An 18953-nucleotide genomic window follows, 5' to 3' on the forward strand; every position below is an offset into this window, starting at 1 on the left:
GAGAAAGAGCCCTTTACTACTCAGTAACCCCTAAACTTTCCATCTGTACAGTTGGAGCGCGACTCTTATAGTTTCAATAACATGACATGCAAAAACTCACCAAAATTTGGATTCCGTGCAATGTCTATTCTACGGGGAAAATGACCGTCATAAAAAGTTGCAGAGTGCCGTGTACGGATATAACGGCCTTGCTGTAAAATAACACATTATCTCGGCAACTGAGCGATCAAAGAATAATCTGGGCTCGTAACTGGAATGAACTTCAATGTTTCAGATGGATGGAAATATGTTCCTTAAGCCCAAAAATTTGCTGAACAGGCTGAAAAAGTGTTTAAAAGATAAATGCAATAATAGTTAAAGAGAATTTTACCGAATATCCATTATCCTATACCATGTTTATGGCCCGACTAAGGATCTGACCTGGGCTACCATCATCGTCTGGTTCTATCATGATGTTGGGTCAAGGTAGGACTTGCCCACATAACACTAAGACCGGGGTCTGTAGATGATGAGCCGGTGGAAAATTTATACAAAGTAAGTGCATGATATAAAGGGACACTCTGGGACTATAATATTAACCACTTCTTCCTCCCAGGCCAGTGGCATTATGTTCATTGGTCACGGGGCCATTTTGCAGCAGAGTCCCATGAAAATGAATAAGGCTGAGATGTGATATCAATAGAGATGAGTGAATAGTATTCAATCAAATACCTCGCTCCCATAGGAATGCGTGTAAGTGGCCGAACATCGAATATTCACTGCGCTGTTCGGCCGATTACATGCATTCCTATGGGAGCGAGGTATTCGATCGAATACTATTCACCCATCTCTAGATACCAAGCAGAGCCACTATACAAGGCATGGCATTGTAGCAAAGCCTTGGCATAGACCTTTCAGTCTGTATCAGTTGATGCACATTTGCACTGCATAGGGTGAAAGCTATAGGGGGAATAACGGAAAAACCAGAAGAACCACCCAATATTGGGTGTATTGTGCCTTGTTATCTTGCTGAAGATCACACAGCAGCATTTACAGAATTTTATTGTCAATATGAGTGTCACTTCTAAGCTATATAAATATCTAACACATTTGGGATTGTACCAGTATATCTGCCATTGGCAGGTTTTTGATGGGATCCATCATACAAGATCTGCCACAAAAATCTTCTTGCCTTGGGCAGAAATATCTCCTACTCCCATTAAGGGCGGGTTTACACCTGCGCCCGGTCTCTGCTTTGCAGGTTTCCGAGAAACTGGACAGGAGACAGAAACCGGCACTTGAATGGGTTTGCAAAGTGACCGCCCGTGAGCGTTTTGTGCCTGTCCGCGGCGACACAAAGTCGGACATGCAGGACTTCGTGTCCGGTTAAAAAAACCCAGTTTCGCTGTGGAGACCAAAAGACGCTCACGAGCAGACACTGACTGCCGGGTTTCCGTCTCCTGTCCCGTTTCTCGGGCAGAAGACGGAAACCCACAAAGCAGAGACCGAGCGCAGGTGTGAACCCGCCCTCGCTTCAATGAGAGGTTTGTGCGGAAACCCTAATGAAGATAGGACAGAACTTTTACAAAAAATGAAGCCTTTTCCTTTGAAATAAAAAAAGCTGTGGAATTTTTGCAAAAATTCATCTGTGTGACGTGAAGGTTCTCATTCTCTAACCACAAAACATGAACATATAGTGTAATAAAAAGTTCCGAAATATGACCGTGAGACTTTATTTGTTGGAAGAACATTATTTTTGTAAATCCGAACTATAGTAACATATCATGGCTTGGGGAGATGGCACCTCCATTAGACCGCCTATAGCCACAAGTTGTACTCCCCGCCCGCCCACCCCCAATGGTCCTATAGATGACATCTTCGGGTGACAGGCGCTCTTTAAAGTGTCTAGATTTGTGTTTCCTGTGTTTGGCTGGAGGCATTTCTCTTTTCTGGTTCCATCTGCTTATCGTCTAGTAAATATGACACACCTTGTCAGTTATTAATGCCGGGAAGAAATTCTATCCGTCTTCTACGTGCACAGAAAGGAAAGGATGTAGCCGTATAGATTACTATGTATTATTTACCGTGTAACATGCAAATCCGTCGCTCTTGATATAACAACTTCCCAGTCTTGTCTCGAAACACTTACCTTGGATGGAAAGAATATTTTGTCAAAAGATGTTTGAAATGATTGGCCCAAACCCGAGATCCCTCTGATAATTATCGGGTGCAGAGTTCTTATTTCTGACAAATGTTCTTCGGCGTATCACAAATTTGACAAGAAAATGATAGGATTGGTGCTGATTGCAGGATTTATATAATATTCCCGTAATAGATGGTCTCTTGTTCTGCAAAATGCACATTTAATAGGGCTTAAAAATTCTGCCTCAAATGCATTTAGAATTTTTTTTTTCTTTTATAACTTTTACATAAAGGGGAAGATTATAATTCACTCGTCAAGGTCATTACATCCCTCAGGGAAATATGTCACCGGCATTCCTGCTAATGCGGAGGATCTGCCAATCATGAGAATTTTAGATATTTGGTGCCTTTTTATTTCCACCACTTTTTCAAGACTGAAGATTTGAGATCGGATTACAGAACGTCATTAATGGAAACGCAGTACTTGTTACTTTATCTCGTAGGATTAATCCCAAGACAAGAGGGAGTGGAGGTGTGACCTAAAGCTTCTAAATCCCAATGCAACTTCTGCAACAGGCCCTAACTACTATATGACATTTATAACAATGATATCATCTTATGGGACAGAACCTTTTCACCCTTTAGAAGTACAAAAGTCCTGGGTGCAACTGCTGTCCTGCACAACCGATAGCCATACATATGCACATCTCCACCAATCACTAGTAAAGAGTTCTCAAAGCCCCCTATTTATATACAGCTGAACAAAGTGGGATTTGAGTGGAGCTCAAGTCAGTGTCTATGAAGATGTACTACTGGGTTACCTTCACCAGTCCCATAGACTTAGAATGGAGCAGTGGTGCTCATGCTCAGCCACCTTCTCATTTATACCCCTACTCTTGGGCCCTCATTCTAGTGATCCGTGGCATTCCCCATTGGCGAGGTCCCAAGTGATTAGACCTATCATATGGCTATGTGATAGTTAATGTATTGGGAACATCTGTTTAATATTGAGTCTAGTGGCTAGATTACCAAATTCTTTTCCACCCTTAGGCTAACATAGGCATTACATTTATGACAAATCTCTCCCTAACTGTTGTAATCTTTTTGTAATAAAATGTTGACATCCAGGACATTGGGTGGGGTAAATTTTCAATCCGTTGTTTCCCACCAAAATGGTCAACCCTCATTGGCCTTTTAGCCTATAATTATCCTACTGCCACAAATAAATGAAATTTTCAAGGCTCACCAAACTGGTGGATGTAAAATGGGATACCGACTTGTAGGGTACAAGTTATAGAAATACAGTAGGCCTTGATTTCTGGATAGAAGGTAAAGTAACTCTTTCTTTCCAAGGCACTTGGCACTAAAAGTTCATAGAAATTAGAGTGCAGTCCTACTAGCTACATCCGCTTCACCTTTGAACTTGGGCCTAAATGCAACAAAGGAAGTATCTGTCCTTGTTAGTTTCTGTTTAGGTTCCTTAGGCCTGGTTCACATCTATGCATGGGTTTCCGTTCGGGGGTCCCTCCCCGAACGTAATCCTAATCCACATAAAAAAGTGGCTACCTTAGGAAACCCATGGACCCCATAGACTGTAGTGCTTGCAGGACTTTTCTCTCTGTATTTTTCATGTGTAGAGGGGAACGTAATGGCCCGAACGCAGATGTGAACCGGGCCTAAGTTGTAACTCTAACCATGACAGCCATAGTACCTGCTGAGTTGGTCCAATCTGGTGCAAGAATGTTGAATTTTACAATTTACTGTCAACCTTTACCATTGCCTAACACCGCCTAGGTTTATCCTAAGTTTATGGGCTATGAAATCACCCAACTATTTGGTTTCTAGATGTTGATTCGTTCTCAAAGCAAAATTTCTTGATATCTCCATTGCATTTTTTTTTCTAAATATTTTCTTTCTTTTCTAGGCTCACGTCTTCGCCAGGAAGATTTCCCACCTCGTATTGTGGAGCATCCATCAGATCTCATCGTCTCAAAGGGTGAACCAGCTACACTAAACTGTAAGGCCGAAGGCCGGCCAGCTCCGTCCATTGAGTGGTATAAAGGAGGTGAAAGGGTGGACACTGATAAAGATGACCCCCGCTCCCATCGAATGTTGCTACCGAGTGGATCTCTATTTTTTTTACGAATCGTCCATGGACGCAAAAGCAGACCGGATGAAGGAGTTTATGTCTGTGTCGCACGGAATTACTTGGGAGAAGCAGTCAGTCATAATGCATCCCTTGAAGTAGCCAGTAAGTGAAATATATTGGTTTGCAATTTTTTTTTTTTTTACAAGGATGGGAACATAAAAAAGAAGGGTCACTGACCTTTTCCTCCAGCCAGAAGGCCATGTAAGGGTCAAGAATAAGTATTTGCTCTTCAAGGAAGCTTAGCCTGATCTGTCAGTGCCCTTGTGTTGGCCAAGGCTGCCACCCAAGTATATCCCAGGGCTCTAAGAAAACCTTTTTGTTCAGATGTTCCTGGGAACTTTTCCTTATGAAATGTTAGATAATAACTACATATACAATGTAGATAAAAACCTATGCAGCAAGTCTCAAGAAGCAGGACACAACCTGCAAACCATTGTTATCGTAGCATGAGAAATCACCCATGAGTGTTACAAAATTTCCATTGTCTTCCATTAGGTGAGACTTTTGCCGTAATGGTCGAATCCTAAGCACAATACAGCCTTTCTCTATTGACTGCCGTTGTGCTAAGCTGATGACTAACATCCGATGTGTATTTCAATGTATTGGCATGTGACCATTTCCAATGTATAGAGTTATCTATAGAGCTCTAGCAAAAAATAACCTTTCCACTGGATACTTGACTTGGTTCCCATCCTTGAGCACTTGCAGTTGCAAAGATATTTCTCTACTAAGGTGCACATACATATAAGTTAGCTGTACCCACTCATATCAATGGGACTGGCCAACGAACTTATGTTTATATGGGTTCTCACCTGATATTGGAGGAAATAAGGATCGGGCATGTTGAACTTTTCCATGGTTAATTCTTTGTCCTCAAGGATGACGATCCGCTGTCTAAAGGGGGATTCTTTAACTTTTCCCATTGAGAACACATTGAGACAAACCAAGCCTACATAAGTGTGTAAGTGGTGCCCTGGAAGAATAGCTGTTGGATAAATGAGCCCAACGTTGACCGCTATTAAAGGTGTATGGACAGCTTTAAAGCAAATACTCTTATTTTAGCCACTAAGATAGAAAAGTGTACGAGTAGAGGAGCAACCGTTGGTCAGAAAGCCCATTGGATAAGGTGCATTGACTCAGACAGTATTACTAAAAAAGTAAGTACCTTGAGTTTAGGTCACCAGTTCAGGCATCAGGGATGGCGCCTTATTGGTTGCTCCATTATGGCATCACTACTAGGGTTAAGCCGATCTTGAGATTTTAGGATCGATTTCAAAATCCAATTTCCGATCATTTTCAGTCGTGAAATTTGCTCGATCGACGATCGGGATCCAATCTTTTCCGATCCCGATCCTCAACCCTAGTCAATGCTTCTCTATGGGAAAAGTCACTTGAGGATTGAGCCGATCTTGAAATAATCTCCGACCTCAATCCCGCTGGAAAAGATCGGGTCGGAATTCCGATAGCGATCGTGAAATTTACTCGATCTTTTCCGATCCCGATCACTCAATCCTAATCACTACTCGTGATTTTAAGACTTACAGAGTAAATTGTATTCATCGCTACAAATTTCTGAGTGTGATCATGACTCTCAGCTACTTCACCTTGGGGTTGAGTGGTCGGAGAAGCTTTGGCCTTGCTGATCAGCTGGGAACAGGAAAACTCCTCAGTGTCTGTAAAACTTTCCATCCACCCTTTCACTGTAATCTTATCAGGATGGCGTGGAACAGAAGCCGCTTGCGCATTTAGAAACTCTCAAGTCGAAGTAATAACTTTTGACTTTCTCACGAGCCAAACCAAACTGGACTGTTGGCATCATCCACAAACGCTAAAACCGGCTCTGTAGTTAATTCACAAAATGATGCGTAATAAATATTTTATATCTAAAATAAGAAGGGTGGCTTTTATTTTCTAGATATCGTTCTTTCAAGCCTTGATTTATTTTACATAATCAGACTAGAAAAACAGAAGTAGATGAGAACATTAACATGAAACTCGAACTATTAATCTTCTCAAATTAGCAGTGGCGTGTCATGACACCGATCCAGGGGTCCGCATGGGTCCCAGCCTGCCGACATTGTTATTCTTGGGATTATTATATCAATAAACAACATTAGGGATTTATCGGCATAAAACATATCTCATTGCAGTCATTGCCAGTACCGGAACAGAAAAGCATCTTTGATTTCGGAGTCAAGAGTATATTTAATAGTTTATTGTGGCTAAATGCCCTGACCACTTGGCCTTAATTTCCGGGGCAGAATTTTGAACTTTTATGGTTTTGGTTTTGATTAAAATGTAACTTTCAGGGCTTGTACATCTTCTAGTTTTTCTTGGTGCTTAAAGGGGGTTGTCCAAAATCATAACTTGTTGGGCCATCCTTTTTCCAGGTCTTCAATATTAGATTGGTGAGAGTCCAACACTTGGCGCCTTTAACGATTAGTTGTTCTCAGCACAGTTTACAGGTTCGGAAGCAGACAGCTCTGTACACTGTCTAGTTTATGGAGAATTTGCTTCTGGCTCCATACACCGTGCTGAGAACTGCTGATAAATGGGGTGGCATATGTCAGACCCAAGGTGATCTCATATTGATATCAACAGTGGTGTAACTAGGAATGGCGGAGCCCCGTGGTGAACTTTTGACATGCCCCCCCCCCCCAGACTGACACCAGAAATCTTGACCAACTGACCCCTACCCCCCCCCCCTACTGCGCACACTATTATGCCCCATAGTGGCCCCTGCACACAGTATTATGCCCCATAGTGGCCCCTGCACACAGTATTATGCCCCATAGTGGCCCCTGCACACACTATTATGCCCCATAGTGGCCCCTGCACACAGTATTATCCCCCATAGTGGCCCCTGCACACAGTATTGTCCCCCATAGTGGCCCCTGCACACAGTATTATGCCCCATAGTGGCCCCTGCACACAGTATTATGCCCCATAGTGGCCCCTGCACACAGTATTATGCCCCATAGTGGCCCCTGCACACACTATTATGCCCCATAGTGGCCCCTGCACACAGTATTATCCCCCATAGTGGCCCCTGCACACAGTATTGTCCCCCATAGTGGCCCCTGCACACAGTATTATGCCCCATAGTGGCCCCTGCACACACTATTATGCCCCATAGTGGCCCCTGCACACAGTATTATGCCCCATAGTGGCCCCTGCACACAGTATTATGCCCCATAGTGGCCCCTGCACACAGTATTATCCCCCATAGTGGCCCCTGCACACAGTATTATGTCCCATAGTGGCCCCTGCACACAGTATTATCCCCCATAGTGGCCCCTGCACACAGTATTATGCCCCATAGTGGCCCCTGCACACAGTATTGTACCCCATAGTGGCCCCTGCACACAGTATTATCCCCCATAGTGGCCCCTGCACACAGTATTATGTCCCATAGTGGCCCCTGCTCACAGTATTATCCCCCATAGTGGCCCCTGCACACAGTATTATGTCCCATAGTGGCCCCTGCACACAGTATTATCCCCCATAGTGGCCCCTGCACACAGTATTGTACCCCATAGTGGCCCCTGCACACAGTATTATGCCCCATAGTGGCCCCTGCACACACTATTATGCCCCATAGTGGCCCCTGCACACAGTATTATCCCCCATAGTGGACACCCATAAACAATTATATTCTAGGGTCTTTTCAGACCCCAGAGTATAATGTTCGGAGACCCATGGGGGATAAAAACCATTGTTACTTACCTATCTCCCGGCTCAGCTGCATTCTCCACCGCTGTCAGCCATCTTCAATGACAGCAGGGACGTCATGTGACCGGGGGGCCTGCGTCGTGATTCATAAGAATGCAGGCCCGGTCATGTGACGTCACACAAGTAGGCCTCAAGCATGCGCGGAGAGGTAAGTAACTCTATTTTTTATGTTCCGTTACCTCTCCTGGGCCTCCGATCATTATACTCAGGGGTCTTGTCCGTTTGGTAATTTTTCTGTGGCCTCTTACAAAAATTCAGTTTTTTTTATCCTTGTATTGTCTACTAGTTGATGCCTGATGAGATGGTTTTCCATATCAATATCTTCCTTGATCGATATCCACTGATGATGTTTTATAGGTTCAGCCACTAGGAAAACAATTATCTCATGCCTTTCCAAAACTATCCAGGCCAGTGTGTCTCAATAGATAGAATCGGGGTAATATATCCATCCTGTAGGTTTCCGATCATGATCTAGCATGGCTCTCCTCTTTCATACACACAGTCAGGACCCTTGTAGACCATTTCTGAAGCAGTTTAACACATTAGATGTAAGCCATAGCATGAGCTCATTGGGACCACCCAACCATCTAATGTGTAGGAAGGCCTCCAGACTCTCTTTACATCTGACGTCAGGGAAGATAACTATGGAGCGGTTGGATTTCTACATGCCTGATCTTTTTGTTCTGAAAAGATAAACCACCACCAAATGTTTCCCTGCCGCTTACTACTCTCTCCCCTGTATAGGACACCTGCACACTTAGCCAGGGGATCTGGAGGAATCGAGAGGATTGTATGTTGACTCATATTTTTCACGAGCCTTCTATACAATTTTTTTGAATATTTTTGAAATTCCCAGTGAAACCTTAGTAACCTCCTATTCCATTTGCATTCTAAATTCCAGGATCATCTATCTCCTCTAGATTTGGATCCTCAATGGACATTTTTATCCGTTGAGGGAAGACGTAAGAAACATTAAGAATGTAAGGTCTGAGAGAAACATAAATTATGTGATCAAGACCAAAAATAAAATATTCTAATGTAAATCCAAAAATATACTGTATACTGTAATAAATCATTGCAGAGTGCGCCCAGATCCTTTCAGTAAATCTTTGATGGAAGTTTTTGCAGGTTCCGTAATATCCTAAATGGCTTACATATGTAGAGAGTCATAATATTTCACATATAAATTGTTTATGAAGGTGAACGAGCCACGCCGACTAGAACAAGTCAAGGACTTGCCCCGACAATCACTTTACCTACATTTTTTACACAAGAAAGTCAAAAAGAGCCAATCGCTCATCTAAAAGCACCATGACGTACGAGCAATTTAAATGTCACTTACTGGGAATACTATGTTACTTCAAAGTGCAGACAATTACATATCGTTAGAGACTCTATTGTGGATTTTAACAGTTTTCATGATGGATTTGTGTTTAAAGTTACGTGAAGGAGCAGTCGTTTTATTCCAGACGCATCAGAGGTATAAAACAATAAAATTTCCTGAAGATTGCATAAACACGTCAATAAGAAATCCAATGAAATAGAAGAAAAAACACTGTGGGACAAAAAGATTTAATCAATATTTTTTTAGATTTGCTCTAACTTTTTAATACGCCCTACGGTAACGTTTGTTTCAGAGGATGAGGTATAGTGGATGAGGAAGGGGATTGTTTGCCTGCGTGTCTGTATAGGCAGCTATATGGCATTAGAAGTCTATGGGTATATTTAGTCTCATGGGGGAGACCCAATTAAAGGGATTTTCCCGTCAACATAACCCTAGTTATTAGAGATGAGCGAATACTATTCGAAACAGCCGTTTCGAATAGCATGCTCCCATAGAAATGAATGGACATAGCCGGTACGTAGGGGGTTAAGCGGCCGGCTGCCGGCAAAGTCGGCGTGCCGGCCTCTTCCATTCATTTCTATGGGAGCGTGCTATTCGAAACAGCTGTTTTGAATAGTGTTCACTCATCTCTACTAGTTATTAGAGATGAGCGAGTAGTATTCAATCGAGTAGGTATTCGATCGAATACTACGGTATTCGAAATACTCGTACTCGATCAAGTACCACTCGCTATTCAAATGGAGAAATTCGATGCAGCTTCCCTGCGGCGTCTTCCGGCTCTGAATTGACTCTGCCAGGCATCGGGCCTGGGCAGAGCCGACAGTGCATGCCTGCACTACAAGAAAATGGCCGCTTTGACTGTAAGCGGCCATTTTCTTGTAGTGCTGGCATGCGCAGTTGGCTCTGCCCAGGCCCGATGCCTGGCAGAGTGAATTCAGAGCCAGAAAACGTCGCGGGGACGCTGCACGGAGAAGACTTCTCGGAGAATCCAGCCCGAACCTCTCATTCGTGGACTTGGTAAGTTCAATTTGATCGAATGTTGCCTACCCCTGAAATGAGAATTTTTCCCCCATAGACTATAAAAGAGTTCGATATTCAATTCGAGTAGTCGAATATTGAGGGGCTACTTGAAACGAATATCAAATATTGTTTATTTAACTACTCGCTCATCTCTACTAGTTATATTTGTAGACAATTAAAGAGGACCTCTGGCATTGGCCGTGCAGGGATTTTGGTGCCAAAACTAATGGCACCGATATCTCTGGCATTGGGGCACAAGCTGTCAGTAGGGTTGAGCGATCGGGATCGGAAAAGATCGGATTCCGATCGACGATCGAGTAAATTTCACGATCGCGATCGGAATTACGACCCAATTTTTTTCCAGCGGGATCTAGGTTGGAGATTATTTCAAGATCGGCTCAACCCTCAAGTGACTTTTCCTATAGAGAAGCATTGACTAGGGTTGGAAAAGGTCGGATCCCGATCGGCGAGCAAATTTAACGATTGGGGTCGGGATCGGCTGGAAAATGATCGGAAATTGGATTTTGAAATCGATCCTGAAATCTCAAGATCGGCTCAACCCCATCTGTCAGCTGTCTAGCGATATATAACTAGACATGAAAAGGCCACAGTGAATATTTTTGTAAATATAAGAAATAAAAAGACATTGCAGTTTCAGATTTTTTTCTAGCCATCTTAGTGGTGACATCTGGTGACTTTATCAGTTGCTAATGGATGTGACCATGAATGCAGGAACTATCTATAGTCTGCGATTTGTCAGAAACTCAGCCATGATTTCCTTATTGTGTCCAGGTGTATCTTCTGATACATGATAACTTATACTGGATCTTTTCCAACAAAACTATTTATCGGTCTGGCCTGGTCTCCCTGCTCTATAACATGCTAAAAGGAACACGTCATGTTGAAACTGTAGTCCATTATGTATGGGCTGAATTTTCAACGTGACGTTCCTTTAAAGCATGTTTCATACTCAAACGTAGTGTGTGTGTAAATTCGTGCTTAACAGTCATGTAGTGATTAGAGATGAGCGAACACTAAAATGTTCGAGGTTCGAAATCCAATTCGAACAGCCGCACACTGTTCGACTGTTCGAACGGGTTTTGAACCCCATTATAGTCTATGGGGGGAAATGCTCGTTTCAGGGGTACGCAAAATTCGATAAAATTATACTTACCAAGTCCACGAGTGATGGTCGGGCTGGATTCCCCTTGAAGTCTTCTCCTGGCGCAGCGCCCCCGCAGCGTCTTCCGGCTGGAATTCATTCTGCCTAGGCATCGGGGCCTAGGCAGAGCCGACTGCGCATGCGTGGGCATGCCCGCGCATGCGCAGTCGGCTCTGCCTAGGCCGGATGCCTAGGCAGAGTGAATTCCAGCCGGAAGATGCCGCGGGGACGCTGCACGGAGAAGACATCTAAAGTTAAGAGAAGAACCAGTGTTGATTGGCAGAATGTATAGCATTCTGCCAATCAACGCTGGTTCTGCATCGAACCTTAAACTTCGAACAGCTAGTAGTGTTCGATCGAGTACGAGTATTTCGAATACTGTAGTATTTGATCGAACACCTACTCGATTGAACACTACTCGCTCATCTCTAGTAGTGATGTCATTTACCGGGATAAAAAGTAGCCTATATTTTAATCGGGGTTCCTATCTATCTATGTGCCAAATTTCAGCCAAGTCTGTTCAGCCGTTTTTGCGTGATTGACACACAAACATCCAAACCTTCACATTTATAATATTAGTAGGATAGGATTAGGGTAACACAATACATTTGCATGTCTAGTAGTATCTATTCTTCTTAGGAGTGTGATCTCATTGTAAAGGCCCCTTCCTATATTATCTACTTGCTCTTATTAGTTTCTAGTTACTTGTATCTTTTGTATGATATTTCTTCCATCACTTTTTCCAAAAAAACAAGGCTCACCCCACTCCTCGTATATCTGCGATGCACCTTTGCGAGCCTTTGTTGCACGTGCACTTGTATACTTTAAGCCCCTCTGATGAATATTTCATAAGCATAGGTAAATATTTTCCATATTTGAGCTCCCTCATTCTATTCCAGCAGAGATCTCTTCTACTTAACGTCATCAGTTAAGCCGCACACAGTCAGCATATGGCGGCTCCTTTCTCAATTTAAGCCGTTTTCTCCGGAGAAAGGAAAATTCCCCATTGACCTGCCAGACATCTGCTGGTTCTCTTACCAGCAACACCACAAGGACGGATAATGATATCTTCCCTGTGATTAAAAGAACGGGATCTAAAGAAAGCCCCTGGCTTCTGTCTGATTAATCAGACTGCTCAGCACACTTGGATTTCCAAACCTTCCCCTGAAACATTTTCCATTTTTCAAATAGAAATTTTGCAAAACAAAATTTGACACTTTTTTTTTTCTGCATTTAATGGGGCATTATAATATTCATTCATTATTAACATTTACATAAATCAGAAGAATTTTGGCTGAAATCCAACATTTGACCTTTATTTTTATGTAAAGGGAAGTATCATCAGAGAATGACCTACTGTTTAAAATCTGGTTTTTATGTTCGACAATTTTTTTTTTTTTTTTCATTTCGGAGTCATTATTTTAAAATAATGGTGACATCTTAAAGTTTTCACTCATAAGAGACCGATCCTTCATGTTCTGTAGAGATCACTTCCCAGGAGTCATGTCATTATCCTTACAGGCAGGATTACAATGAGAGGTAACACACCTCTCTCTCTCTCTCTCTCTCTCTCTCTCTCTCTCTCTCTATATATATATATATATATATATATAATGTGTGTGTGTGTGTGTGTATATAGATAACAAAGGATCTTCCATACACAATACTCAATTTGCCTTCCTCCCTGCACAATGACCTCTTCACAGGTCACAGAGCATGCCCACAACACTCTCCCATGTAACTCAATGACTATCTCTAGTCTTCAGGTTCATATGGTGAACATGGCTGCTGTAAATCCTATCTCTGAATGTTGTGTCAGGGTCTGGGGTTGCAGGGTGGGGTGGCATAGACACAAAAGTCCAGATTCTTTAGTCCAAAACAAAGGTAGAGTTTTATTTTCACTCAAAAAGATAGTGCGGCAACAAAAGGAAACAATACAAAAATAAATACCTGCCCGGCTAGGCGCTAACTAAACATAGAATAGGTTACCTCACCTAGAATAACAGGAATCCAAAGCCAGTAGAATCATTCAGGACACAGCTCCAAAAATATGACCTCTCTGTTGGCTCTCCAGCCAAGCTCTGCCACAGTCTGCTGCTGGAGCTGACTTCTTAAGCTTCCTTGATGAGGAGACTCTCTACAACTGAGTTGCTGCTGGAACATCCCCAAAGTGTGGACTGGAAGGGTGAGGAATGACAGGTCCCACTACCAACCTACCTGCCATTCCTAAAAATCCAGCCCAGTAACCGGAACTTTGAAATAACCCTCAGTAGACAATAGTTATCTGCTGAGAAATGTTCTTTCTGGAGTTTTCTCATCTCACCCACCTTAGTAGTCTGGGTGAGATGTACACCCCCTCCATTACCTGGCCGGCCATCGGCTTACAGTTGTTAATAGTATTTCCCTTTTTATCTCACAAAAGAGAAGTTTCAAGTGATGCGCCAACTAAACGTATCAGACTGGCCCACCAGAGTACCAGAAGATCCTCTGAGGGACCCCTGCTCTTACACAATGGCCCAGCACAAGACACCCAAATTTGAAGAGTACTATGTTATATTTCCTAGGGCTTAGGGAATAATTTTTCTGGGGGGCCCAAGGAAACTCAATCTGATGCTGCATATACATTATGACCATAAGCTTTAGTAGGACATATAAGCAGGGGTCATCTTCATGAGACAACCCGTAGAGTTGTCCAGCCACCTAAACATTAAGAAAAGGAAAAAAATTCTATAAGATTATAAAATTAGTAATTCCTACCTTAGCGGTCTCTCTTTATCTGTTTTGACCCTTACTGGGTTTTTGTATCCTGGCCTCCAACAATGATGCCTTGACCTCAGCAGTGACCTCAGTGGTCTAACAGTGATTGACTGCAGCTGTCACATGTCCGTGCCAGGATGTCATCACTTAAGGGTACGCACAGAGGCCAGTGGAGGATCCCAGAAGTATTGGAATGGGAGTCATAGGGGATTGGTACGGTGATTATTTCTTCTTTTATACTTTTGCAGCAGTCTATTTTTTTTGTTATTTGGATGGCTGGGCAACCCTTCTACAGTTGAAAGACATTATATACACAGTTTATCTGCATGATATGCCATTAAATGTCTGATGTATGCGAGCTCTACCTCTCAATCCCGCTCCAATCTCTAAATTGAGAACTCCCAGCCCCCACGCGTCGCTACCTACCTGACCACGACCTTGATGTGAAGACTAGAGATGAGTGAGTAGTGAAATATTCAAGATTCGATATTCGTTTTGAGTAGAGCCTCAATATTTGACTACTCGATCGAATATCGAATCCCATTATAGTCTATGGGAAAAAGTGCTCGTTTCAGGGGAAACCACTATTCGACTAAAGGAGAGTCACCAAGTCCACGAGTAGCAGGAGGAGAGTGTTTAGGAGGAGCGCTGTGCAGTTAAAGCACATGGACCCCATTATAATCTATGGGGTCCATGCGCTTTAACTGCACAGCGCTTGCAGTTGCGCTGATGTTCTGTTTGGGGGGGTCCTCCTGCAGACTCCTTCCGGACAGGAGGCAAGCGCTAATGTGAACCCGCCCTTACTCGTCCTGCAGAACCAGCATTGATTGGCCGAATGCTATACACTGTATAGCATTTGGCAAATCAACGCTGGTTCTGCAGCAGGCTCATCCTTGCTAGTCGGGAGAGCTGGCAGCTTGTGTTTATTCGGGACCGGACTTTTTCTCATAGGAATGCATTGACCAGCGTTGATTGGCCAGTGTACAGCGTTCTGCCAATCAACGCTGGTTCTGCCGGAGGCGCATCTGTGAGGAGGCGGAGTCTAAGATCGGCCCACAGAATTCTCCATTGTGGTCCGATCTTAGACTCCGCCTCCTCACAGATGAGCCTACGGCAGAACCAGCGTTGATTGGCCGAATGCTGTACACTGTATAGCATTCGGCCAATCAACGCTGGTCAATGCATTCCTATGAGAAAAAGTCAGCTCCCGCATAACCGAAAGCTGCCAGCTCTCCTGACTAGCAAAGACGAGCCTGCTGCAGAACCAGCGTTGATTTGCCGAATGCTATACACTTTATAGCATTCAGCTAATCAACGCTGGTTCTGAATCGAATCTTTACTGCAAATAGGAGTAGTATTCGAACGAGTACGAGTATTTTGAATACCGCTGTATTCCATCGAATACCTACTCGATCCAATACTACTCGTTCATCTCCATTAAAGTGCTGGGGAGTTACAGAACCCACCAGTGGGCCCCACATCTAACAGACATTTATGGCCTATTTTGTGGATACGTCATAGAAATCCTTCGAGGAAAAACCTCTTTATTATACACGGAAAGAAGAGGTAATTACATCTCAGTTTGAGCAATCTCTTGAAATTTTTTGAACCATTGTCTCTCTAACCTTTCGCCCATGTGGAGTGGCACTTCATTCCACACACTGGAAATCCAATTCAGAAGGATCGTACAGACAAAACAACAACCTAGCCTCTCCTAATGATAAAAAAAACTACGGGCGAGCTCTCGTCTCGCCATCTTATTACCATTTTGGAAATGGTTCTTGTAGTATTCGCAGCACATGCAATCACATGTCACATGTCAGGAGCAAGAACAGACTGTGCCCAATGGGATCGTATGCACTGAGCCATGAGACAGTCCTATTATCTCTTGGCTGTGAAAGCGGGCCTGTCACGAGCGGGCATCATTGTGGGTATATGACCTGTATATACTAATTAAATGATGGATCAGAGGCAGAGACTTCACGCTCACTCAGGCGTCATAAGATTTGAAGCTTTGTTAAATTGAGGCTGCAGGTGCGTAATGACACCGTGTAGACAGGTCTCCAGAGGGTAAAGAGTATATTTTAATCACATTGAAAATATTATTGCTATAGACTTAATTTGTCTCGAAACGCACAGCGCGCTTCTGCAGTATATTTGTGGCTTTCCACGTAAATTAAAATAAATTGTAAGATCTGTCGACACTTTATATATAAGCCGTGGTCCTAAGGGGGAAAATATCCCATAATATCCCATTTTCGGTTGACGTTAAGAGGTCTTGTGTGGTGCCGACAAAATTACAGATCATCTTATGAAATTTATAGTCAAATTTTGCTAGTCTGTTTTTTTCATGGTTTATGCTTTCAAGCGATTTTTTCCTGGTTTTTCATCACAGTCTGACGGTTAGATAATATTCTAGTACCTTTAATTCTAAAGAGATGGCGCCTTGTCTCTTTTGTCTGCTTCCAAAAATAGTAGGTTATCAAACCAAAGACTCACGATCATCACGTTGCGTCTTTGTTTTAAATGGAGCCGTAGTAGAGTTTTTGTAGACTCCTCTATGCCAAACCCTTTATGTCTCTGATTTTATATGAAGATATACAGCATGGAATACATATACAGGGGCGTATTCTTCTTGTACATACAGAATTCAACAACCCTTGTATAGTATTCTGCGGTGTTTTATCCAGTTTTCTTTTTCTGGTCTGTCTTAGGACCAGAAGAATGGATTAGTGATAAAGACTAGAGATGAGCGAGTATTCGAAATACTCGTACTCGTTTGAATACTATCACTATTCACAGTAAAGATTTGATTCAGAAGCAGCAAATCAACGCTGGTTTTGCAGCAGGCTCGTCCTTGCTAGTCGGGAGAGCTGGCAGCTTGCGGTTACACGGGAGCTGACTTTTTCTCATAGGAATGCATTGGCCAGCATTGATTGTCCAAATGCTATACAGCGTACAGCATTCGGCCAATCAACGCTGGTTCTGCCGGAGGCTCTTCTGTGAGGAGGCGGAGTCTAAGATCGTATCACAGCAGTCTCCATTGTGATCTGATCTTAGACTCCGCCTTCTCACAGACGAGCCTCCGGCAGAACCAGTGTTGATTGGCTGAATGTTGTACACTGTATAGCATTCAGCCAATCAACGCTGGTCAATGTATTCCTATGAGAAAAAGTCACCTCCCGTATAATTGAAAGCTGCCAGCTCTCCCGACTAGCAAAGAAGAGTCTGCTGCATAACCAGTGTTGATTGGGCGAATGCTATACACTGTATAGCATTCAGCCAATCAATGCTGGTTCTGCAGGATGAGTAGGGGCCGGGTCACACCCGTTTGGAAGGAGTCCGCAGGAGGACCCCCCCGAACAGAATATCAGTGCAACTGCAAGCGCTGTGCAGTTAAAGCGCACTGACCCATTATAGTCTATGGGGTCCGTGCGCTATAACTGCACAGCGCTCCTCCTAAACACTCTCCTCATGCTACTCGTGGACTTGGTGACTCTCCTTTAGTCGCAATAACCCTGGATCTAGAATGGTCTTGAGATCTTAGGGTGGCCATATGCATTAAATGAATGTTGGTCGAACTCTCTAATTTTGCCAATGCTGGTCATCCATCTAATGGTGGAGTCATTACTCTTCTTTAATGGTAGATTTTGGGGAATGGAAGGATTAGGTTGTTAGATTTTGACATTCAGATTCTTTTGCTATTAAGGGACCTAGGCCGCCACCAGAGGAATCTGAAAGATTCTCATTTTCCTATTTGTTGCTTGGGCATGGGGGCTGAGAGGAACGAGTATGGCCAACCTTACATGGTCCTTCTTCCACTGCAAATCTATGGGGACTGTTAACAATGGACAGTAATGGCGACCGTACTCTTTGTTGTTCTATCGTTTGCCCAAGTAGTCAGATGAGATGTAGACAGTGAGTCATGGTGACTTGAAAGGAAGTTCTAGCTGTGGTTACTGAGATGACGAGATCTTATGACTTCTTAAACAATACATGTATGAGTAACCAATTCCAATTCATAGGCGCAGATTTTTTTCCCCATTGGTTCCCGACAGCCACCGATCTAGACAACATCTCGGCCAAATGAATTTTGTCATAAACAGCAAATACATGAGGTCAGAACCTCAGCAGAAAATTCAATCATTCATCGCGCTTGTCATCCGTTATTCCGTAGTGTAGCGTCGGGTTGTTATTATAGCAGCACTAACCAATATTTGCTTTTCCGTCTGTTTGTATCCGCGCCACAGGCACTTACAAATCGCTCCGCAATGATAAAGAAGGATATCTCTATGCACGTCTCTGTATCTGGATGAGGTATTAGACTGTAATATTTCTCAGAATTCCTCCTCTATACCCCCGCCTTATCACGCCTAGACTGTTTTCATTAGAGTTAAGGTTCAGATAAGCCATAGGAGATGCCAATGTATAGACTTCAAGCTATGTTATGGCTTCCTAGACTGTATCGAAGGAGAAGACAAAAAGACGTAAAGTCGCCAAATCCAATTAAGTCTTGTGTTCTGGATAACAAGTCTTGCTAATAATCCCCGGGCTCGGAGGAGCTCACAGGATAATTAGTATGAAGGGATATGTCCATCGATTGCAGTGTCGTCCTCCTATATTACGTGTTACGCTATTGGATTTTCAGTTACGGCCTGAGAAGTCAA

The 18953-nt window shown here is 43.2% G+C and overlaps 1 protein-coding gene across 1 annotated transcript in view; it reads left to right on the forward strand.

Moving 5' to 3' along the window:
- Positions 1-18953, forward strand: part of ROBO1 (roundabout guidance receptor 1) — an 893061-nt gene that overhangs the window by 634852 nt on the left and 239256 nt on the right. Inside the window, exon 4 of the mRNA XM_075263408.1 lies at positions 4046-4372. Within this exon, the coding sequence (XP_075119509.1) occupies positions 4046-4372 (327 nt within the window). The remainder of the gene's footprint in view (positions 1-4045; positions 4373-18953) is intronic.

The sequence above is a fragment of the Leptodactylus fuscus genome, chromosome 2 (assembly GCF_031893055.1).
Source record: "Leptodactylus fuscus isolate aLepFus1 chromosome 2, aLepFus1.hap2, whole genome shotgun sequence".
Lineage (NCBI taxonomy): Eukaryota > Metazoa > Chordata > Amphibia > Anura > Leptodactylidae > Leptodactylus > Leptodactylus fuscus.